The following is a 24,595-nucleotide window of genomic DNA, read 5'->3' as shown; positions in this document are numbered from 1 at the left end:
CAATGTTAAATGCTTTGATGCCTAGGTTTTTTCCTGGGTGGTAACTCCTAATATGGAACTTAACATTGTGTAACTACAGCATGGGTTATTTTTCCCTATATGCATCACCTTGCCCTTGTCCACATTAAATTTCATTTTCCATTTGGACACCTGAGCTTCCAGTGTCACAAGGTCCTCCTGCAATTTATCACAATCCGCATGTGATTCAACTACTCTGAATAATTTTGTGTTATCTGCAAATTTGATCACCTCACTCATCGTATCCCTTTCTAGATCATTTATAAATATATTGAAAAACACCAGTCCAAGTACAGATCCCTGAGGCACTCTGTTTACTTTTTTCCACTGAGAAAACAGACCATTTAATCCTACTCTGTTTCCTGTCTTTTAACCAGTTTGTGATCCACAAAAGGACATTGCCTCCTATCCCATAACTTTTTAGTTTTCTTAGAAGCCTCTCATGAGGAACTTGGTCAAATGATTTCTGAAAATCCAAATATGCCATATCTACTGGTTCATCTTATTAACACCTTCAAAACAATGTAGCAGATTTTTGAGGCAAGATTTCCCTTGGGTCAATCCATGCTGATTGTGTTCCATTAAACGATGTCTTTCTATATGTTCTGTGATTTTTGTTGTTTAGAATAATTTCCACAATTTTTCCCGGCTCTAAACTCAGGCTCACGGTCTTTAGTTTCCCAGATCACCCCTGGAGCCCTTTTTAAATTTCATGGTTATTTTGGCTACCCTCCGGTTTTCAGGTACAATGGATGATGTTAATGATAGGTTACAAATTTTTACTAACAGGCCTGAAATTTCATTTTTGAGTTCTTTCAGAACATGGGATATATACCCATCCGGTCATGCTATCCGGTCCAGGTGATTTTGCTACTCTTTAGTTTGTCAGTCTGGCCTACTAAATCTTCCAGGTTCACTGTGATTTGGTTCAGTTCATTTATTTATTTATTTATTTATTTAACGTTTCTTTTATACCGATGACCGTTTGCACATCGCGTCGGTTTACAGCAAACACAAGCCATTGGGCGGAGCCCTTACATAAAACAGAATATAGTGAGCTAGGTAACATATAACAAATGTTTGGGAGGAGCCCTTACATAAAACACACAACCACGGTTAGAAGCCATGGGTATATGATAAGTACTTGAACTATAACAATAACTATATACACAGTTGGTGCGCAGTACAAAATCGATAGGCAAGAGGCGTTCATACCAGGATATCAGTGTAACATTCGTAGAGTAACATTCCTAGTGGGGAATTATGTAAGGGTGATGTATTATGTAAGGGTGATGTATTATGTAAGGGTATTATGATGTATTATGTAAGGGTGATGTATTATGTAAGGGTGATGATTCATCCGAATCATCACCCTTGAAAACCGTATCCAAAACATCCACATTGGCCATATCTTCCCTAAGAGCCACTAACCTCTCTGTCTCTCTAATGTTGGGGGGCGGGAACATCCTTGGGACCATCTGTTCAGTGTGGCCAATGTCCAGGCAAGTCAGCACTCCTTGCCTTTTCGATAGGTTTCTAAAGAAACATTCTGCATTGAATTAGTCACTTGAGTGGCTGATTATCCTGCTGTCCACAGAGAAGGAGTAGAAAAACATGAGGCAGGATCTAGCGAAGCTCAAGGAATGATCTAAGGTCTGTCAGTTAAGATTTAATGCTAAAAAATGCAGAGAAATGCATTTAGGATGCAAACACCCAAGGAAAAATGTACCGCATTGGAGGTGAAATTCTTCTAAGCACAAAGGAAGAGTGAGATCTGGGGGATAATTGCAGGTTTTCTACTTTGGATGTATTTTAAAAAGTTATGAGTTTTTGCCTCTACGGCCAACTTCATATCAAATTCTCTTAGCCTGTCTTAAAAATGTTTTACTTTTAACTTGACAATGCTTTTGATTTGTCCTGTTTTCTTCAGGTCCCCCAGTGAACCAAACATGGCATCAATTTTAGATGAAACTGTTTTCTCCGAGGTGACTTCCATAATCCATAGAGAGTCCAGAATAACAACAGTAGGCTTAGAAATCATAGTACTAACTACTTTAACCTCTATAACTACTCCAGCAGGAACAGATGAAATTGTTCCTGCTGATGGGAGCTCACCGCCTGGAAAGGAAGAGGAAGACTAGGCATGAACACCCTCTAAACCAGCCCCAGCACCCATATAGCTAGGGGAGATAGCCCTGATTGGTCTGCCTCTCCACAGACTAAGTGAGATCACAGTTTCACCGGGAGCAGGAGCAGAAGCCCCAAGTTCCTCTTGACCCTGAATTACCTGGGATAACATAAATGAGTCCAGCATTGTTTGGGATGAAGGAATAGGAACTTCAAGGCCAGATTCCAAGAAAATTGCAAACCAGAATTGGTGATAAGGGGCACACTGCAAGTGCTGCCCTTTTATGGTCCTGGCAAGCCTTTGATAATGTTGGGGGGCGGGAACATCCTTGGGACCATCTGTTCAGTGTGGCCAATGTCCAGGCAAGTCAGCACTCCTTGCCTTTTCGATAGGTTTCTAAAGAAACATTCTGCATTGAATTAGTCACTTGAGTGGCTGATTATCCTGCTGTCCACAGAGGAGTAGAAAAACATGAGGCAGGATCTAGCGAAGCTCAAGGAATGATCTAAGGTCTGTCAGTTAAGATTTAATGCTAAAAAATGCAGAGAAATGCATTTAGGATGCAAAAACCCAAGGAAAAATGTACCGCATTGGAGGTGAAATTCTTCTAAGCACAAAGGAAGAGTGAGATGTGGGGGATAATTGTATCTGATGATCTTAAGATGTCCAAGCAAGTTGATAAATTCAGAAAGATGCTTGGCTGCATAGGGAGAGGAATGGTCAGCAGATAAATGGTGATATTGCCCCTATATAGATCCCTAGTGAGATCTCACTTGGAAAACTGTATACAGTTCTGGAGACCGCACTTTCAAAAGGATATAAAAAAAGATGGAGTCTTGTCCAGAGGGTGGCTACTAAACTTGTCAGTGGTCTTCATTCTAAAGCATATGGGGATGGGCTTAAAGATCTAAACATGTACACCCTAGAGGAAAGGCAAGATAGGGGAGATATGATAAAGACATTCAAATATCTCAAAGGTTTGCCTTCATAGGAGGTGAGCCTTTTTCAGTGGAAAGGAGGCTGTAGAATGCAGGGTCATGAGATAAGGGTGAAAGAGGATAGATTCAAGAGTAATCTAGGAAATATTTCTTTAAAGAGAGGGTTATGAATGCATGGAACAGTCTCCCAGTGGAGATGGTAGAGACAAAAACAGTATCTGAATTCAAAAAAGCATGGGATAATTACAGGGGATCTCTAAGGAAGAGATGAGAATTATAATGCTAAGTTAATTGGATGGATGGGCAGACTGGATGGGCCATATGGTCTTTTTCTGCCACATATTTCTATGTTTCTGTATCTGCTACAAATCTAAGTTGCTGAATGTGAAAACAGTCAAAGTAAGAAAAAGGTAACCATATATGAATTTAATATTTGAACATATCCTAGTTGGGGAAAAAAATTAAAAAGATTTCTATTCAAATGGCCTAGATTCCTCAGACCACATAAATGCAGATTTTTAAATGTTTGAGAGGGACCAGGTTGTCCCCACTTTTGTCTTGGTTAACTTAAACCATTAAAAGGTTAACCTTTTTAGAAAGTGTCTCTTCATAGTGGTTGATGTTCAAAAGTATTTGTCAGATATATTCTGAGTTACCCAGACAAACCAAGTTTTAAATTTCCTATCCCTCTCACCGGTAGAAGGTCAGCCAGGTTAAAAAGAGCAGGACAGGGGGGTGTCCTGTGGCCGTAAGTGAAATGTATTCAGGTAGTGCCAGCGTTCGGCACTAAGCCAAATAAGCTCAGCCGGGTAAGTCTAGTTGGAAAATCATGGACCTACAATTACACAAGTATATTCCGTGCCGCAGGATATCTGAGTAAACTTACCTTGGTAACTGAACCACTCTCTGGCTTACTCTGTATTGACTCAACCTCATAGATTTGATTTTACTGTATTTAATTGACTAGAACTTCTAATGCCGAAGACCCTTCACAATAGTTTGTATTATAGTCAAATTTAATATTCCTGGTGCTAGGGAGATAATTTACAGTCCTGTCCTGTTGATCTTTCACATCCAATACACTGTAAACCAACAGACAACCATAAACAGCTACCTAAAGTTTAAAAAGAATTAAATTGTTTTCCATATGAAGATGCTAAACTATTGTTTTGGTAAATTAAAAGGCTTCAGTTTCAAGGGAAGGGCTCTCTACTGAATATGCACGGTCTTCCATGCTCATCTGTCTATCACATAAGATGAATAGCAACTGTTTTTCAAGGAACTCAGTTGCTCTGAGCAGGAATTTGATTGTGAAGTAGTTTTGCATTTTTAGGAATGTAACTGTTTAAGGTGTCAAATTTTTTACTTCCTGCCTAGGTGCAAAGTCTGCAGGTACTTTGTACCCATGGACCTCGTACCTTATTTTTCAAGGAAAATTGTGTGTTCTCTCCCTTTTTGTGTGTGTGAAATTTCAATAGAAAATAATGTGCATAGATTTGAAAATCAGTCTACACGTTATTCTCCTTTCTTGACCTAAACCTGCCTCTGAGAAGTTCCTCCGTGCAGTCTGGCTAAAAGTGCACGTGCTACAGAAGACCATGTGTGCTTTTAATAAGATTGAGGGGGGACCATTTACAGATAGCCAGTTTGCTTTGAAAATTGTCTTCATAGTGAGTAACTTCAGATGTAGTTGCAGAGCTCCATCAGCTCTTATGAATAAGTAAAGCCTAGATCTCTTATTCTGTAACAGTTAAAGCAGCCCCATGCTATAGCTAGGAGACCGTTATTATTTTTAAGCATATTTCATTAATTATTAAAGTGACTTTGAGGGGAAAAACCTTCCCAAACTATCTGTCTGTAGCCACATATCTGCCTTGCCCTCCTTCAGCAAGACTAGGAGAATTCAGGTTTATAAATTATAGCTAAAACAATTTACCTGTTCACATCTTGTATTTAGACATTGCTGCATATAGTAACCTCCTAACTCGCGCATTTGATGTAGAAATATATTCGTTATTAGGCAACAGCCTTTATAGTCCAGGCTTAAAATAGCTACTCTAATCTAACACGTTGCTTCTCAAAAGGAAGTCAACAATAGAATGCTGAAAAATAAAATAAAATTTAAAAAAAAAAAATACTGTATAAACAAAAGAAAGTCCAATGGCATGTGAGAGAACTCTGATACGTGGACCAAAAAATCGAGAGATATTTCTGTGAATAAGAGCATGGAAAGCAGAACAGAAACAGTGGCAGAAACATGCCTCAATGCCTTGAGATGAGTAAGCATTTTCCCAACTTGTTTGTTGTTGTATTTGTATGTCTATGTAATGCTTTTTTTATTTTATTTATTCCAGGTTTTGTATTCCTATTCAATAGGTTTTTTGTACATTTTGTTTGGATTGATTTCCACCAGTGGCATAAACCCTGCAGTAGCCTTTTGTTCAAAGGTAAAAATTAATCTTAATTCATATATTACTATTTCATTGCATGCACATGTATGAGTACTCTGTCATGAAAACCTGTTGGTAGGGAGTAAGCCTTTTTGGAAAGGTGCTAAACTTAGAAAGAAACTTGGAGACTTGATTACATATTTTTTGTGTCTTGTTGATCATGTTGGCTACCAAAGATCTGGTGATGATGATGACATTGTATAGTCCATTATTCTCTTCTCTGCTTTCTTAACTTAGAATGTCACTTTTCCTCTGCTCAGCTTGGGGACTTGACTGAGCCTAAAGCAAATTTAGGCAGAAAAGAAAATAAGATCTTGTCCCCTTGGGGTTCATTGTCTGGATACTCACTAATAGAAAATGGTTAATAGTGAAGTGTTGCTGATGGCTGGAGCACAACCATTATCCAATTATCCCCAGTAGAAAACATTTATTAAAGTAGCAATGTCTCCTAGGATTTGTAAACGTTAAATTTGTAGTGAATAAAGAGACTTGTAGGACCATGCAAAATGAAAGCATCATTTAATCCATTATAGAAGCACATATGGTTAAAATTACTAATCCAGCATGTGAGAACTTGCTGCTACACTTTGATTTGCCTTGCTTGAAGCTGTCGCATAAATGGTACTTTGGGAGTCTGACTTCATCCATTCAAATTATTACAGTGATGATCTAGTTAGCACCAAAGCCTCACAACTGAGCACTTGTTCTTACTAATTAGGAAGCACTGCGGCTTTAAATGTACAGCCATGCTATCCCCTTTGTTTTGATCTGTCACTGTCTTGCTGTCACTCCTTGTGACCTTGGGCAAGTCACTTTACCCTCCATTGCCTCAGGTACAAAAACTTAGATTGTAAGCCCTCTGGGGATAGAGAAATACCTACAGTACCTGAATGTAAACCGGTGTGATATCTCAATTGAGATGAATGGCGGTATATAAAAATAATAAATAAATAAATAAATAAAATAAATGATCTCCAGAATGAATTTTTTTTGTTGTAGCACCTTCTGATAATCATTTTCTGGGATTAATTCTCCCCCTCCCCCGAAAGCTTTACCTGAAAATATAAATGGTGTTAGAATCTTTTGGAAAGGTCTTGTTTCCTCTTTATTCTTTACGAGATTTCTATCCTTTGTATAAACAAAGATTATACTGTATAATCAATTCTCACAGGACAAGCAGGATGGTAGTCCTCACATGTGGGTGACATCGCAGGATGGAGCCCTGTACGGAAAAATTTTTCTGTCAAAGTTTCTACAAAGCTTTGACTGACACTGGCACACTGAGTGCACTGAGCATGCTCAGCCTGCAATTATCCCTGTGAACCACAGGAGTCTCCCTCGGTCTTCTTTTTTCCGCTCTGCAGTAAGCATAGCGGTTAGGAGCTCTGTGAGAAATTCTAACTTTTTCCACATGGAAACACTTAAACTTTTACTTCACAAACACTTTTCCCTGCACGAGGCTCCCTTCACGTACGTTTATTCGACGCTCGGTGAGTACTATGCCCTGTTTTTTCGGTCAGTACCTGTCACCTACCTGGCCTGCCGACCGACTGTGGCCTTCCCACTTCCTATGTTTGTTAGCCACACATAGCCTGCGAGTGTCCCTCTGTGACACTCTGCCTGGTTATTAGTGCTAGTGGGACAGGGAATTCCACGGTTTTGTTTCCGCCAGGGCCCCTGTCGAATCCAGGTCCTTAGATTTCTTTGGTACCCTCGTGCAGTCGATGTCCCCATCGCTACCATCGGTACCCCTTTTTAGACCGTCCTGGATTCTTCGTTGCCATCGGTACACCACTCCCCCCCCCCCCCCCCCCCCGAAACACTGATACCATCGGTTCGTGCATCGTTCTATCAGTGCCATCCATGTTTTTCATCCATGGCACTGATTTTTCCTTGGGTTTCATCGGTGCCATCATCACCCGGATGGATGCCATCGACCCACACTTTTGTGTCGGTGCCATCCATGCCCGGGTTGATGCCATCGTCACACAGGGCACTTCCATCGATGCCCAGGACATTTCTATTGATGCCATTGTCCATGGCATTGATGCCAGGGTCGATTCCACCGGTGGATCTATGCCATTGGTGCCTGAGTCGATCCAATCGATGTCTGTGGCCATGCCGTCGATGGCCATGCCACCGATGCCGTCGGTGCCCGCCTCCATACATCAATGCCCTCGACGCCCACATCATTTCCATCGGTGTCTTTGACGCTCCTATCGATGCAGTCATCGACTCCGTCTATGCCGGTATCATTTTTCCGATGCCAACGATGTTTTTTCGATTATTCGATGCCACATTGTTTCCATAGATACTTAAGCCTATGCCGTCAGTGCTTCCATCACTGTCATCCGTGCTCTGCCCGGGTCAAAGACGTTTTTTCATATATATTTTTGACAATACCCTCGAGGCCGCTTCGGCCGCCATCAACATCGTCAATACCGACATAGCACCTCCACGTAACACCCTCGCCTAAACACAGTGCGCCATGCTTTGGGTTCTTATTAAAGCCCTATATTAGCCTACGACACTACATAGTGCAGGGAGCACTGCAGGCATGCTGACAGTCCATCATCAGTCGCCATCCAAGACAGCGAAGGCATCCATCTCGATGCTGGGGAAAGACCAGGCCGAGCACTGTGGCATGCATAGTTATCGACACAGTGACCGTCCGCCACCAACGCCATCCAGCACATCGGTGCTATCCTTCTCGATGCTGGAGAACGCCTGGGCCGAGCAACATCACCACTGCCATCGCCACTGTTCCGCACAGTACTGGCAGTCCTTGGTGCTTCAGAAACACCAGAATGAGTTCCGAAGAATTCTGCACTGGCGTCACGAGACATAGAGCCACTGCGACAAGGGCCGGGTTCACGAGCTGTTAATTGGCTCCCCTGTTCCCGAGGCGTGCCCCACCGACATCGGTGCGGGATTGTGGCCCTCCACAAAATTACTGTGGTAGCGCCAGCCACGCTCAGCCTGTCTCCTCTATACCTGCGCCACCATACCCAGGCATCAGAGTTGAGACGGGTGTCTACATCCAACAGGCGGCTACTCTAACTCCTGAAATCCAGCAATCTTCACCGGCTCGTCCTTCGGCGATCCACGTCGGATGGTAAGTACCCGCTTCTGCGGCATTCCCATTGAGATGTGTTCTCTAATTTGGGCCACATGGTTCAAAAAGTTCTAGGTCACGTACCTTTCAAGAACCGTATTAGTGTCACATGTCGCTATGCTAGCTATGTCAGCCACAATACCAAGAGAACCTCTCTTTGGGATTGCATCAGGACATCCTCCCATGTTCAGCAACCGGGGCTCTGTACTGATTAATACTCTGGCTTCTGGTTCCTAATTCAGAACCAAAGTTCAGATGCATTCGCTGATCTGCTAAATACGAGATCCAGCAAATACTACCTCAAATGCAAGTCCACCTCGAAGCCTGACAACAGGTCTCGGTCTCCTTGTACAGCACACAGAAATGCGGGTAAGACTTTACCGCTCACGCTCCCATGGGAGGTTACATGATATCCAGATTACATCAGCCCTTCCAGTTGGACACCTCCTGGTCTCCCAACTGGCCGGATATCAGAACAGCCACCCCACTTTGTACCAAGGTTCCCCGTACACTCCCCCAGACGCTACAAAGTGCAGGGGGGGGAAGGGGGGTTGGAGAGTTTTAATTACACTATTCTTTCTTTCAACAGAAAGTAGTTAGTCTCCGCCCATCCTGGACCTCAGAAATACCAACTTTCTTCAGAAGGTACAGGTAAAATGGTATCTCTCGTCACCATGCTTCCATATCGCAGTAAGTACATCACCTCTAATCTTTCTATGTACTTCATGGTGAGTCAACAATATTACAATCCCAAGCTCTGCCGGTTGCACCAGCTTCAGCAACTGGGGTATTTCATTGAATCACTATCGGTGACTGCTGTTTCTCTACGGAGTGCAACATCATTCACGATTTCCTTGCATAGACAGCTGCATAACCACCCTATAAATTTACTAAAAATTTACTATCTGGGATTACTGTCACTGCCATAAATCCCTTATATAACACATCTGGACACCACAGTCACAATGACCTTCCTGTCCAGCAACCGCGCAGACATTCTAATAAATTCCTACATGTCCCTGCACGCATATTCCATAACCTCAGCCCCTCAATTTTTCATTGTCGGGCTATGGAGTTTTTTCACTATGCACTATCCTCATAGATCCAAAACTGCTATGGGTTAGATTCAGTGAAATTCCATTATCAGTGGGTCTCAGCTGTTCAACCGCTTTTGTCCCTCATCTATATTGCAGATCTAGAACCAAAATCCTAGTCTGATCCTGCTCATGCTCGTATTTACTCAGGGTTGTAAGTTTGACCTAAAATCTTCTTAACACAATATGCGTCTATTCCACTCCAGGCACAGTTTCACATAAACTTCCTGGAGCTTGTAGCCATGAGTTATACCCTTATGCCTTCCAATACTGCCTCTGCAACAAATCTTTGTGCATATAGACAGACAACATAGGGACAATGTGCTTTCCAACACACAAGCACGCACAACATCTTAGCTGCTCTGCAAGGAAGCTGCGCAGCTCTACCCTTGGCCCTTGCTCACTCTACGCATCCTCGGGCCACTTATCTAAGAGACTTACTGAACGCACTAACAGATCTTCTCCATATAGGTTCCATCCTCTCGAATGGTCTCGGACTACATGTGTGGCGAGAAAAATTTTCTGGTGCTGAGGTCAACCGAACTTGCCCTCTGCATCCGAATCAAACCATACGGTGCACAGATTCTACTCCCTACACATGTTTCCAATGCGTTCCCATAGACACCTTTCTTCCATCAAGGGCCTCTTAAATGTGTCTCTTCCGCTGCCTCTCAAGGCCAGCACTCTTCTAATACTGAACCGGGACGGGGTTCACTGTTCCTCAGACCCACGTCCTGGCCGAGACCAGTATGCTTCCCTTACTTCTCAATCTATCACACCAGTAACCAATTTGCCTTCTCACCAGTCCAGTCACAAATCGTAGACTCACTGATGTTCTTAAGTACTGGTAGCGTCACAAAACCTTCCATGCATAAATCCTACCATTCAAAATGGCATGATTTACCACATGACGCATACAAAAGGGTATTACCCTTTTTCTTTTTTCTACACCACTCTTTTCTCTTGCTCCCTCGGATTCTGCTCCCCAGACATCCTCCACATTGGTACACCTCTGTTCCAGTTGGTGTATCGTTTGGGAGTGGGGATACCTGATTAACGGTATACCCCCTTCTGAGTCAGCTCACCATGGATTATCCACTGCTCAAGCCGCCTCTATTTTTACTAGTCACGGAATGGAACCTATATTTCGTGCTTATAAGTCTCATACATTCTCCGTTTGAGCCTTTCCATTCCTCTCATTTCACAGTATGACATGGGAAATTCTTTCCCTCATAAATGTAATTTCGGCCAACAGGATCAGTGAGTTTACATACCTTGTGAGTTACACACCTTGTTACATACTCATTAGACCCTGTGTTCCTCCGTGACCGAGTGGTTTTACGTATTCAACTTCATATCCTTCTTAAGGTAGACGTTGCATCTCACCTTACTCAGAATATACTCTGCCCATTTTTCCCAACACCTCTCTCTCACCAAAGCGAGAGGGTTTTTTCACTCCTTGGACAGTAATAGTGCACTTGCATTCTATCTTGATCGCACTACACTCTATAGGAATTCCACCTAACTCTTTCCTTCTGTGACAAGAGTCAACCTGCGAGTTCCACTGGGCAAACAGACCTGTTCCTCCTAATTGACTGTATCTCTCTTCCTACCAACAAGCAGGCATTTCACTACAACACTGTGTGTAACCACACTCTGTTGCGTCCATCCCAGCCGCAATAGCTTCCCCTTGGCCGCTGCTGCTTGTACATATTTATCAGGCTGCAACCTGGAGCTCTCTCCATACCTTCGCAGCCCATTATTGCTTAGATACGACTAGCCGGCATGCTCCATGTTTGGCCAGTCCGTCTACTCTTATTCTTTTTGGTTTAACTACCCAACATCCTTCCACCAACCCGTTACGGGTTTCAGGATGCCCTCTGTTCCAAATTCCATCCCCGTCATTGCGCCTTTTGCGCGTCTTGGGTGCATTTGGTGCACTCTCGGGCATCCTCAGCTCAGTACTCACCCATATGTGAGGACTACCATCCTGCTTGTCCTGTGAGAAAGCAAGTGTTGCTTACCTGTAACAGGTGTTCTCACAGGACAGCAGGATGTTAGTCCTCACAAAACCCACCCGCCACCCTGCAGAGTTGGGTCTGTATACGTTTTCACTTTTATTTTAGTTTTGCTTGCGCTTTTAGCTATAAGACGAGACTGAGGGAGACACCTGTGGTTCACAGGCATAATTGCAGACTGAGCATGCTCAGTACACTCAGTGTGCCAGTGTCAGTCAAAGCTTTGTAGAAACTTTGACAGAAAAGTTTTCCGTACAGGGCTCCATCCTGTGATGTCACCCATATGTGAGGACTAACATCCTGCTGTCCTGTGAGAACACCTGTTACAGGTAAGCAACACTTGCTGATTTCCGGCACTTCCAGATTATTCCTTATTCCTTATTCCCTATCAGGAATTTAGCCACAATTGTTTTCATGTTTACAAGTGCAGCCAATAACAGTTGGTCTACAGCTGAGAGATGGTGCATCTTCCATACTCTGGGTTGGCAGGGAATGCTGCAGAGGCATCATTCATAGCCACTGGCAGGAGAGGGAAGGAACCATTTTCATTTTTAAACTTAACATTTGGTGGCCAGGATTCTAGGGGAGGGGTCCTGCCACAGGACCACTACTACAATGATTAGAGTGGGAGTGTGAATTTTTTAAAATAGCAAGGGGGAGCGAATCCCCAGGTAGCTGTAAATGAAGGCCGATGGCGGCAGAATCCTAGCATTGGTTCCAATTGAGCTGGAAGGGAAAGGAGAAACTACTGAGCCAAAAAAAAAACAATGCATTCAATCATGAGTTTCCAGGGAACCCTTCCTATTGAGCATTTGCCCCTAATAACTAGATGACCATTAAGAGGAAACTTTTCAAACTGTCCATTCTCATTGGGCAAAGATTGAGCATATTTTCAATGTTGAAAGCATATGTATATTTTTGCTTTGAAACTTGACTACAAATTGCCCACAGTTGCTTGCACCTGCTTTATCTGCGGGTAGTTTTTTGCGGATAAACTGCATATGAAGATTTGAAAATACCATCTATTTGTGTACGTTTCCTCCCCGATGTAAACACACCCCCGGGAATGCTTCCTCTTGATGTGACTAAAAGTCCATAAGTGTGGAACAACATGAGGACTGTTAGCTGAATGCAGGGAGTGCAATTTTCAGATAACCAATTAAAACATATAAAACCCTTTTTATCTATGTACATTGCTTTGAAAATGTTCTCCTTTTGAAGATCTTATTATATTGCCAAATAACAGCCCTGGACTGGAATATCTGGCTGCCTTTGCATAGTGTACAATTAGGGTGACCAACTTCCTGGTTTTCGACCGGACAGCCCGGTTTTGCAGCCTGTTGTACAGTGTCCGGTTACAAGGGTAACCGGACACTGTAAAACCCGGTCAGACAAGGCCAGGGGCCAATCCGTGGTGGCAGCCTGGCAGCGCTCCAATCCACCTGCCTGTTTTCGGGGCTCGGTTTGACTCTCCTCCTCCTCTGCCTCTCCCATAGCTGTGCCGCACTTGTTGCTACTTCACGCTGTCCTCCTGGGAGTTGCAGAGGAAGAGGAGAGTGGAACCGAGCTCCAAAGACAGGCTGGAAGAATCTGCGTAGGAAAAAAATCTATGCTTGATTTTTAAAAAGGAAAAAAGGGGGATGGCTGCGGCCGGCCGGCTCCACTCCCCCCTCCCCCCCCCCCCCCTCCCCCACAATTGTCCGGTCCTGCTCCATAGAAATGTTGGCAACCCTAAGATGTAATTGGATTATATCAATTCATATATTTACAAAGGGGCTAAATCAGGGCTTCCCAAACCTTTTCTAAGAATATGCATGAAATAAATTTGTATAACCTTGGGTTCTAGTAGATGCAAATTTACTTTATGCACATTCATTGTAGATATACTGAAAACCCAATAGGTTATGAGGTCAACAGGGCAGGTTTGGAAAGCCTTTTGTTAAATTTGATGTCAGATGGCTTTGTGGCTCATTTAATTAACATTTTAATAAGAATGAGAACATTGTTGAGCAGCTGCTTATGATCTCAAGCAATTTATTAAAATCTGTTGCTTTATTCTGCCTCTGCTGTAGTTCAGGGCTTGTTTGTTTTTCTTCAGAATGGTTATTCTACTTACTTGTTTCTACAGCATCCAATTCAGACCTATGGTTATGCATTCTTTTTTTCCCTCACTGGATATTTTGGAATCTCCTTTGTGCTGGCTTTGATTAAACTCTTTGGTGCACTGCTCGCTGTAACAGGTAGGAACAAAATTGTGATAAATAAGCACAGAAGTGTGTATGATAAATGAAGATGACTAGAATTAAGGGTCCTTTGCAAACACATTGGCAGTCGGATACCGATTATAATAATTTAACCTTTTGTCACTCAGTTTTTAATGGGGTGGCAGATTCAAATCTTTGGGACATTAAAAATTCCATGATCTGCTTCCTTGTTTAGAGCACAGTGTGCTTTATTTACAATAAAGAAAACTGCAAACTAGAGATAATGCTAGAGATAATGCTGAGCTGCTATTCCTACTAATACCTACATTCTTCATTATTGTCTTCATAGTGCTGCTGTTACTGTAATCTTTCTGGTAATTAAACTGGCTCCAGCAAAATTGTATTTCCTAGCGTGTAGCAGATGGACTCAAAACAAGTGGGTATAGTGTGCTCGTGCTAGCAGTTGGAGACGGATCTGACGTCAGCACGGGTACATATACCCCCGCAGGAAGTGTAGCAATTCAGTAATTTCCGTCTCCAAAGCAGTTTGGAGCTACCTCACGCTCGCTGAGCATGTTTCCAAATTCTAAACGACTAAATTCATAGAAGAAACCTACCTGAAGACGAGCCCCGCACTCCTGCGGTGATACCATTCGGTCCCTCCCCCAGTTGAGTTTCCCGAGCTGACTTCCGTGGTCCCTTGGAGGTAGGAGCCTCGGTCAGGTGGCCGACTCGCGGCAGGGACCTAGCCCCCGAGTGAGAAGGGCTCTGGCGTGGCATAGAGGCAGCCTCGGACCCGGCGAGGACTTGGCCCCCGAGCGAGACGAGTTCAGGCGCAGCCTAGAGGCAGCGGGTGCACTTCCTCGAGCGCGGCGGTGACGGTACTCACCCTCTCCCCCCGCAGCCGGAGACCGCCCGGGTTGTAGCCGGGAAGCGCCGAAGACAAGGTAAGGCGTACATCTTTACTGTGGTCTCCGAGGAAGTGAGGATTAGCGGGGCCTGCCTACGTGGCAGCCCGCCAAGGAGGTCGCCATTTTGCCTGCCTACTCGCCTTCGCCACCTAGACGCACGTTGCTGTACGCACGCTGAGATAGGCGCACGTTGCTAAGCGCACGCGGATAGGCGCATGCTTGCTAAGCGCACGCTGCTAGGATAGGCGCACGCCAATAGGCGCAGGCCTATAGACGCCCGTTCATAGACGCCTATTGGTAGGCGCACGTTCGTAGGCGCACGTTGGTAGGCGCACGTTCATAAGACGCTCGTTCATAGGCGCACGTTCATAAGACGCCCGTTCATAGGCGCACGTTCATAAGACGCCCGTTCCTAGGCGCATGCGGCTAAGCGCATGTTGAGCGCACATTCATAAGATAAGCGCATATTAGTAGGTGACACATATTACAAGGCGCATACTCCGGTTGGGAGGAAATAATAGACGAAATGGAGCATAAGAGAGCCCATACGTCCGCAGAGCCGGCACCTCCAGAGTCAGGCATGAGAGCTCTAAGCCTCTGCTCAGCAAGCAACCTCAGAGCCACACAGAGCGAGGAAGCAGACTCACTATGTGCCCAATGTGAGGAGGCCATGGGAGTTCCAGGCCAGGACCGGTCCCAGCCCAGCTGTTCCTCAGGGAACACTCCGGACTTAGCAGGCCGCGGTGAGCAGCCAGGGAACCCGAGAGACCTGGTGCCCCTAAGGCCTGATCCGGCTTTGCTTTCCTGGGTGGAATTATTCAAGGGGATTCACGCCTTTGTCCAGATGCAGTCTGCTCCTCGAATGGGTCTCTCCGTTCCGGATGATCCGGCCCCTGGACCCTCGAGACCTAGGCACGGCCACTCGCCACCCGGAAGCCCCACTTATGGGGATTCGGATTGCTCCGAGGAAGATGAGGAGCCCCCCGAGGAGGGAGAACTTCCCTCGGAGATAGAACCATATCGGACCATGAGACGCTTCTTTCGGAAAGAGGATCTTCCAGGCCTGGTCTCACAATGCCTATCAGAACTGGCTATTCCAGGCCAGGGGACCCCAGGGGACCCTAAAATGAACCCCCTGTTAGAGGGCCTGCGCCAAACGGCTCACCATTTTCCCCTCCTACAAGCAGCGCAGCAGCTAATCAATCTGGAATGGAATGCGCCGGAGGCCTCATTCAAAGGGGGGCAGGCCTTGTCAGGCATGTACCCTCTGGACCCGGCGTCCAACGAGCTGCTGGCGTGCCCCAAGGTAGACGCCATAGTTAGCGCAATTGTGAAGCGTACCACCATTCCGGTGGAGAGGGGAGCGGCCCTCAAGGTTACACATGACCGGCGCATGGACGCCATTTTGAAATAAGCCTTTGAGGTGACAGCCATGTCCCTATAAATTGCGACCTGCTGCACCGTGGTGACGCGTTCCTGTTTATCACAAGCTAGGAACAACACCCCGGGAGAAGACATGGAATCAGCTCTCTCGTTCCTCACTGACACAGCCTCCAACCTAGTCCGTACGGCAGCCAAGGGAGTGTCATCCTCAGTGGCAGCCAGGAGGCAGCATTGGCTACGTAATTGGGCGGCCGACTCTTCCTCCAAGACACGCCTCACAAGAATGCCCTTTAAGGGATCCCTACTGTTAGCCAGTTTCTCGAGATCGCTGCCGAATAGATGGGGTGCCTCTCCATTACCCCGTCTACCAGAAGACAGGTCGAGGAGGAGCCAGCGTTCTTTTTCTAGGCCATCTAGAGGTAGAAACTCTCAGCGCTTCAACCCTTGCAGGGCTCGCTACCAAGCACCTCGTTCTCAGGCCAGGAACCAGCCCTTTTGGGCTAAGCACAACAAGAGAACTGGCTCAGGTTCTGGTCCCGGCCGCACCCCACAATGACAATCAGCCGACCCATCCGGGGGTAGCAGCCATAGGGGGGCAGGCTAACCCTCTTCTACCGCAGGTGGGTTGAGATTACCTCAGACCAGTGGGTCCTCGCCATCATCCGAGAAGGGTATTACCTGGATTTTCTTCGGCTCCCGCCGGACAAGTTTGTGGAATCTCCTTGTTCACCCCTCAAGAAGGCGCCACTAGAAGTTACCTTGCGGAGGCTCCTGTCCCTAAAAGCCATAATCCCAGTGCCTGCAGGGGAGATAAATTCTGGGCATTATTCCATTTATTTTATAGTACCCAAGAAGGAGGGCACTTTCAGGCCCGTCCTGGACCTCAAGTCAGCCAACCGACACATACGGGTCCCCAGCTTTCGCATGGAAACTCTGCGGTCGGTCAAGAATGCAGTACAGCCAGGGGAGTTTCTCACCTCCCTAGATCTGTCGGAAGCCTACTTGCATATCCCAATCCATCGGGATCACCAGCGCTATTTACGCTTCAAAGTCCTGAGCCAACACTTCCAGTTCCGAGCGTTACCCTTCGGGTTAGCCACCGCGCCGCGGATCTTCACCAAGGTCATAGTAGTAGTGGCGGCAGCACTCAGGAAGGAAGGAATTCTCATCCATCCCTACCTGGACGATTGGCTGATCAGGGCAAAGTCACTGGAGGAGAGCCACCGGGCAACCAACAGAGTTATATCTCTTCTGGAAAGTCTAGGCTGGGTAGTCAACACAAACAAGAGTTCCCTACAGCCTTCCCAGTCGCTGGAATACCTAGGAGTGCAATTCGACACCCAGGAAGACAAGGTCAGCCTGACCTCCAAGAGGAGATCCAAACTCCGGAATCGTCTGCAGGCCCTGCTGAGCTCCATCCGGCCCACTGCTTGGGATTACCTACAGGTACTCGGCCTCATGGCATCCACTCTGGAGATGGTACCATGGGCGCGGGCTCATATGAGACCATTACAACGCGCCCTCTTATCTCGGTGGAGCCCACGATTACAGAACTACACCGTACACCTACCTCTACCAGCCAGAGTGCGGAATCAGCTACGGTGGTGGTTGCAGCCCGGCCACATGAGCCGGGGTCAAGAATGTCCTCCCCAATCTGGACCCTGCTCACTACAGATGCCAGCCTGAACGGATGGGGAGCACACTGCGAAGAACTCACCGCCCAAGGGCGGTGGAGCAGAGAAGAGTCGGGGTGGAACATCAACCGACTAGAGGCAAGGGCAGTCAGGCTAGTATGCCTGCGATTTGCCCACAGACTTCGAAACAGAACGGTCAGACTGATGTCAGACAATGCCACCACAGTGGCATACATCAACCGACAGGGCGGAACCAGAAGCCGACAGGTATCCCTAGAAATAACTCCCCTGATGACTTGGGCGGAAGCAAATCTCCAGGACATCTCCGCCGTCCACATCGCCGGGAAGGACAACACCACGGCAGACTTCCTCAGCAGAGAAAGCCTAAACCCAGGGGAATGGCAGCTGTCGCCCACAGCTTTCCAGATAATTGTGGATCAGTGGGGGACGCCAGGCATGGACCTACTGGCGGACAGGTCCAACGCTCAAATACCCCAGATATTTCAGCCGCAGGCGGGATCCTCTATCCCAGGGGATCAATGCCCTGGTACAGCCATGGCCTCAGGGGATCCTGCTATATGCCTTTCCTCCATGGCCCCTGCTGGGCGCCATAATACACAAGATTCAGCGGCACAGAGGCCTAGTTCTTCTAGTGGCCCCGGACTGGCCAAGAAGACCCTGGTACGCAGACATGAGAAGACTACTGGCAGAGAATCCACTACCCCTGCCTCCACACAGGAACCTGCTGCGGCAAGGTCCCATCCTCCACGAGGATCCAGCTCAATTCTCTCTTACGGTCTGGCCATTGAGAGGGCTAGACTGAAGAAAAGAGGATACTCTTAGCCGGTAATAGATACACTCCTCCGAGCACGCAAGTCCCCCACATCACTAACATATATAAGGATCTGGAGAGTTTTTGAAGCCTGGTGCGACACTCACAGCACCAATCCACATGCCGCTAAGATCGCTATCATTTTGGATTTCCTACAAGATGGACTTCAGAAGGGTCTATCCCTCAACTCCATCAAGGTTCAGGTAGCAGCGCTGTCTTGCTACGGTCCCAGAAGGGACGGCAACACCATTGCCACACACCCAGACGTCTCCTGAAAGGAGTCAAAAGCATTCGCCCGCCACTGAAGTGGCCAGTGCCCCTGTGGAACCTCAACCTAGTGTTGGAATTTCTAGCGGGATCCGCCTTCAGGCCCCTTCGAGGCCTGTCTCTCCGGTTGTTAACCTTGAAGATGGTGTTCTTGCTGGCTGTGTGTTCAGCACGCCGCATCTCAGAGCTACAAGCACTGTCCTGCCATGATCCGTTTCTCAGAATCACTCCAGAGGCTATCCATCTTTGCACGGTCCCTTCCGTCTTACCCAAAGTAGTCTCACACTTTCACCTCAACCAAACCATATCCTTGCCAACCACGGACTGTTTGAAAAAGTCGGAAGAAGGTCGAATACTGCGCCATCTCGATATCGGCAGGATGCTGTCCAGATACTTGGAAATGTCAGAAGCAGTACGAAAGACAGACCACCTGTTCGTCCTTCACAGCGGGAAGAAGCAAGGGAAAGCGGCCTCACGGCCAACCATCGCCCGCTGGATCAAAGAAGTTATCAAGGCGGCCTACGTAGAGGCAGGAAAACCACCGCCTCTACAGGTCAAGGCTCATTCTACCAGAGCGCAAGCGGCCTCCTGGGCAGAAACCTGGATGCTGTCGCCGGCAGAGATATGTAAAGCGGCAACATGGTCCTCCCTCCATACCTTCGCCAGATTCTACCGTCTGGACGTCCAGGCCAGGGAGGACACAGCATTTGCGAGGGCAATCCTAAACGGACCTCGGGCAGCCTCCCGCCCAGTCCGGGAGTAGCTTTTGTACATCCCACTTGTTTTGAGTCCATCTGCTACACGCTAGGAAATGTAGAGATTACTTACCTGATAATCTCGTTTTCCTTAGTGTATGCAGAAGGACTCAGCATCCCGCCCGGCTGCCAGTATACATGGGGATTCGCCGACTCACGGTAAGCCATGTTTTCTTATACAGGGCATCCACCCTGCCGGGTGTCGACGCCTTCCGGTTGAGAACACTGGCGGTCTCCAGCTACTATCAATTGGTCAGGGTAATCCTGTTCATTTAATCGATCGGTCAGTTGCACATATATCCATAAAGCTTTTGCAAGGAAGATTACTGAATTGCTACACTTCCTGCGGGGGTATATGTACCCGTGCTGACGTCAGATCCGTCTCCAACTGCTAGCACGAGCACACTATGCCCACTTGTTTTGAGTCCATCTGCATACACTAAGGAAAACGAGATTATCAGGTAAGTAATCTCTACATTTCCAAACAAGCAGCGTTATGTCATACCTGAACAAAACAACTCGATGGCCTTACAAACTAGAAGTAAAAGCTTCCCCTGTTGCACATCTATATGAGGACCTGTTAGTTATAGCCCACAATAGACAGGTGGAGAAGAGTAGAGTGGAAACAAAGCAATGGGTCTTTCTGCGACCTGTTTCCTGCTGCTTGCCTTCTCATTCCTTATTGGATTAGTGCCAGGCTAATCAGCACTGAAATGGCTTGAAAATGACCTGGTGCTGGATCATACTGGGACCTACAAGAAAATGGCATCGAATAGATTTTTTTTTTTTAAATGCTGAGTTTGCATCTAAATAGAAAAATGGCTGTATCCATTGCTATACAAGTAATCATAGCAGGTCTGTTGGTATTTGGGGAACATATGCAGGGATACAATTGTTCTGATACTTCTCATTTAAATTTCCACCTCCTCCTTGACCTGTCTGAATTAGGAAAGCCAAAGTGATCATATTATTTATAACTCTTTGTGAAGTTACCAACTAATAAGGGATGTTTTCAGATCATTCATGGCTGATAAAAACATCTCTAAAAATTCCAGTGGGAAAAAATAAAATTACTTAGTAGCAGCTAAACAAAAATCATGTCATACAAGATGCAAGCTGAAGAGTGCTTGGTTTGTTCGGAACATCAAGAGAAGTGATAAGTATGTTCTGTTGTCAAAAAGTGCAGTATCTCTTGAAAGCCACATGATGTATGTACAACTATGCAGGAGATCTGGGTTAAGGTTACTAGTCAGTGCTGCCAAGTTTCATCAATGTCAAGTTTCAGGGTGATAAAACAGCATTTGGCATATCAGCAGTGATTTCTGCTGACTTCCTTTCCATCACCAAAATAATTTGAAGAGTATTCTATTGTAATATTTAGAAGAATAGTGTAGCATTTGTTATTGATGATTGTTGTTACCCACAGGAGTACTTCCTATCTGTTTTTAGTCTCAACTTTCTATGACTTATATAGTAGATTAATTCATGTCACAAGTTGATGTCATTAATAAAAATTGTCACGATGTAATACTAGACAAAAATGTGATGTGACATCACTATAAAATACCTTTCATAGTCAAACAACCACAATTTATTGTTCGTTTTTCTAAATGTTATTTTTAATTGTTAACTGTTAATTTTTAATTTAATCTCAAACTAGTGTTTGTGGCTATACATGAATGTTAATTTATCAGATTGTACTCAATCCCAGATATTATCCTTGGATCCCAGTTTTTCGTAACCCTTGTTTCATGTAATGCTATTATGCAATGACTGTTTCAATGTAAACCGATGTGATATGTACTTGCTACATAAACACCGGTATAGAAAAATTCAAAATAATAAATAAATAAATATTTTGCTTAGATTTATGGTATATAATCATGTGGCATCTTCTTATGTTTGTTTGGCATTACTAAAGTGATGCTTTTGTTCCATAGTTTCCAAACTCGTTCAAGGTGGTGTTGTCTTATAATACATGACCTTGAAAATCGTGCACTTCAGCCCTCCGAAGAAACCAGTGTTTTCTTCTTTGCCTTTATTTCTTCGCTTTGCCTATGGCAATGTGAAAATGTTTGTTTACTGTACCTTTGAAGAACACCCCCATCCATTACTAGAATGCTTGTGGGGATGGAGAAGAGGTGCAATTTAATGAAAACAGTGGTTTTAGTCACAAAATTGAAAAATAACATAATTAATTGAAAAGAAGAGTAATTTAATTCAGGACATAATTGTTTATGTATTTTGATTAAATAACAGAGAGCAAGAATAGAAATTCTGATTAATTATTTGATGCAATTTTATCCAGGTTTTAATAAAGCAAGGAAAAATACATTTCAGGAGCACATATTTTGCTCCTGAAATGTATTTTTCCTTGCTTTATTAAATTATTTTATCCAGCTATGAAAAATAATTTTAGGTCATGAAAAGTTATTTTAATATTTTAAAATTAGAAACTAAGTAAAGGCTATTAATAAAATTTATTGTAAAAACTCAAGATTTCCTGTTTCAACTGCTCTTGCTTATAAAAGGTCGGCATGTGCTAAGAAGCTGAGCTTTTTGCACTTGACCAGAATGCATACAAAATCAGTAGGGCTTCAGAATACCTAGTGTATTCATCTGCTTCACACACTTACCCTCAGGTGAGGGACCTACAATGAGCTTTCCTTCCCTTCCGTCATGTCTTAAAATAGTTTAATTGGATGCAACCTGATTTTTATCATCATTTGACATATTTCTTTGATGCACACCATATATATTTGCTTTGCATTTTCTTGAATAAACTCCATTTTTAATACTTTCTCGATGGACAAGCAGGACATAATCTGCCACACAAGTGGATGACATCTGACATCGCTGAGACAGAACAAACTCTCTCAGAGCTCAGAAAGACTGAGAAGGTCTTTGAGCGTGTATGGATGTTCCAGCACAGTCACCACCACACAAATCTCATCAGATTGTACATCAACAGAGGTTCCTCCACCTAGTGCTGAATAACAGCCCTTTGTTAGAAAGATGTAGCTAGACCTTGTCCACAAATATTTTGAAAATATCCTCGGATGGTGTTTATTTTGCAGTTCTTGGCTGTTCCTGTAGAGCCTCAGTATTCTATCTCACCATTCCGAGCAAGGTAGGATATACCAATTAATCTGTCTATAAGAACATAAGAACATGCCATAATGGGTCAGACCAAGGGTCCATCAAGCCCAGTATCCTGTTTCCAACTGTGGCCAATCCAGGCCATAAGAACCTGGCAAGTACCAAAAAACTAAGTCTATGCCATGCTACTGTTGCTAGTAATAGCAGTGGCTATTTTCTAAGTCAACTTAATTAATAGCAGTTAATGGACCTCCTCCAAGAACTTATACAATCCTTTTTTAAACACAGCTATACTAACTGCACTAACCACATCCTCTGGCAACGAATTCCAGAGTTTAATTGTGTGCTGAGTGAAAAAGAACTTTCTCCGATTAATTTTAAATGTGCCACATGCTAACTTCATGGAGTGCCCCCTAGTCTTTCTATTATCCGAAAGAGTAAATAACTGATTCACATTAATCCGTTCTAGACCTCTCATGATTTTAAACACCTCTATCATATCCCCCCTCGGCCGTCTCTTCTCCAAGCTGAAAAGTCCTAACCTTTTTAGTCTTTCCTCATAGGGGAACTGTTCCATTCCCTTTATCATTTTGGTCACCCTTCTCTGTACCTTCTCCAATGCAACTATATCTTTTTTGAGATGCGGCAACCAGAATTGTACACAGTATTCAAGGTGCGGTCTCACCATGGAGCGATACAGAGGCATTATGACATTTTCCGTTTTATTCACCATTCCCTTCCTAATAATTCCCAACATTCTGTTTGCTTTTTTGACTGCCGCAGCACACTGAACCGATGATTTCAATGTGTTATCCACTATGACGCCTAGATCTCTTTCTTGGGTGGTAGCTCCTAATATGGAACCTAACATTGTGTAACTGTAGCATGGGTTATTTTTCCCTATATGCATCACCTTGCACTTATCCACATTAAATTTCATCTGCCATTTGGATGCCCAATTTTCCAGTCTCAGAAGTTCTTCCTGCAATTTATCACAATCTGCTTGTGATTTAACTACTCTGAACAATTTTGTATCACGTGCATATTTGATTACCTCACTTGTATTTCTTTCCAGATCATTTATAAATATATCAAAAAGTACGGGTCCCAATTCAGATCCCTGAGGCACTCCACTGCCCACTCCCTTCCACTGAGAAAATTGTCCATTTAATCCTACTCTCTGCTTCCTGTCGTTTAGCCAGTTTGTAATCCACGAAAGGACATCGCCACCTATCCCATGACTTTTTACTTTTCCTAGAAGCCTTTCATGAGGAACTTTGTCAAACGCCTTCTGAAAATCCAAATATTAACTCCTTCAAAAAAGTGAAGCAGATTTGTGAGGCAAGACTTGCCTTGAGTAAAGCCGTGCTGACTTTGTTCCTTTAAACCATGTCTTTCTATATGTTCTGTGATTTTGATCTCAGTCAGGATGACAACTTCAAAGAGAGGTAAAGGCACACCAAGTAAGGCTATGGCAGCACCTTTAACCCATCTCTATTCTGCCTTCATAAAAGAAATCAAAAAAGTGAAGCAGATTTGTGAGGCAAGACTTGCCTTGGGTAAAGCCATGCTGACTTTGTTCCATTAAACCACGTCTTTCTATAGTTCTGTGATTTTGATCTCAGTCAGGACGACAATGTCAAATAAAGGTAAAGGGACATCAAGTGAGGCTAGGGCAGCACCTTTAACCCATCTTTATTCTGCCTTCATAAAAGAAATCGTAAAGCTTGCCACATGGTCTTCTATTCA

General features: G+C 44.8%; 1 protein-coding gene across 3 annotated transcripts in view; it reads left to right on the top strand.

Moving 5' to 3' along the window:
• Window positions 1-24,595, top strand: part of SLC35B3 (solute carrier family 35 member B3) — a 166,286-nt gene that overhangs the window by 121,593 nt on the left and 20,098 nt on the right. For all 3 annotated transcript variants that reach the window (XM_029590635.1, XM_029590634.1, XM_029590633.1), the window contains 2 exons: window positions 5,439-5,531; window positions 13,890-14,001. In XM_029590635.1, coding sequence (XP_029446495.1) covers window positions 5,439-5,531; window positions 13,890-14,001 — 205 coding nt within the window. The remainder of the gene's footprint in view (window positions 1-5,438; window positions 5,532-13,889; window positions 14,002-24,595) is intronic.

Source organism: Rhinatrema bivittatum, chromosome 2 (assembly GCF_901001135.1).
Source record: "Rhinatrema bivittatum chromosome 2, aRhiBiv1.1, whole genome shotgun sequence".
Classification (NCBI taxonomy): domain Eukaryota; kingdom Metazoa; phylum Chordata; class Amphibia; order Gymnophiona; family Rhinatrematidae; genus Rhinatrema; species Rhinatrema bivittatum.
Note: the sequence above shows the minus strand (reverse complement) of the source record. Positions and strands in the feature narration are given on the sequence as shown.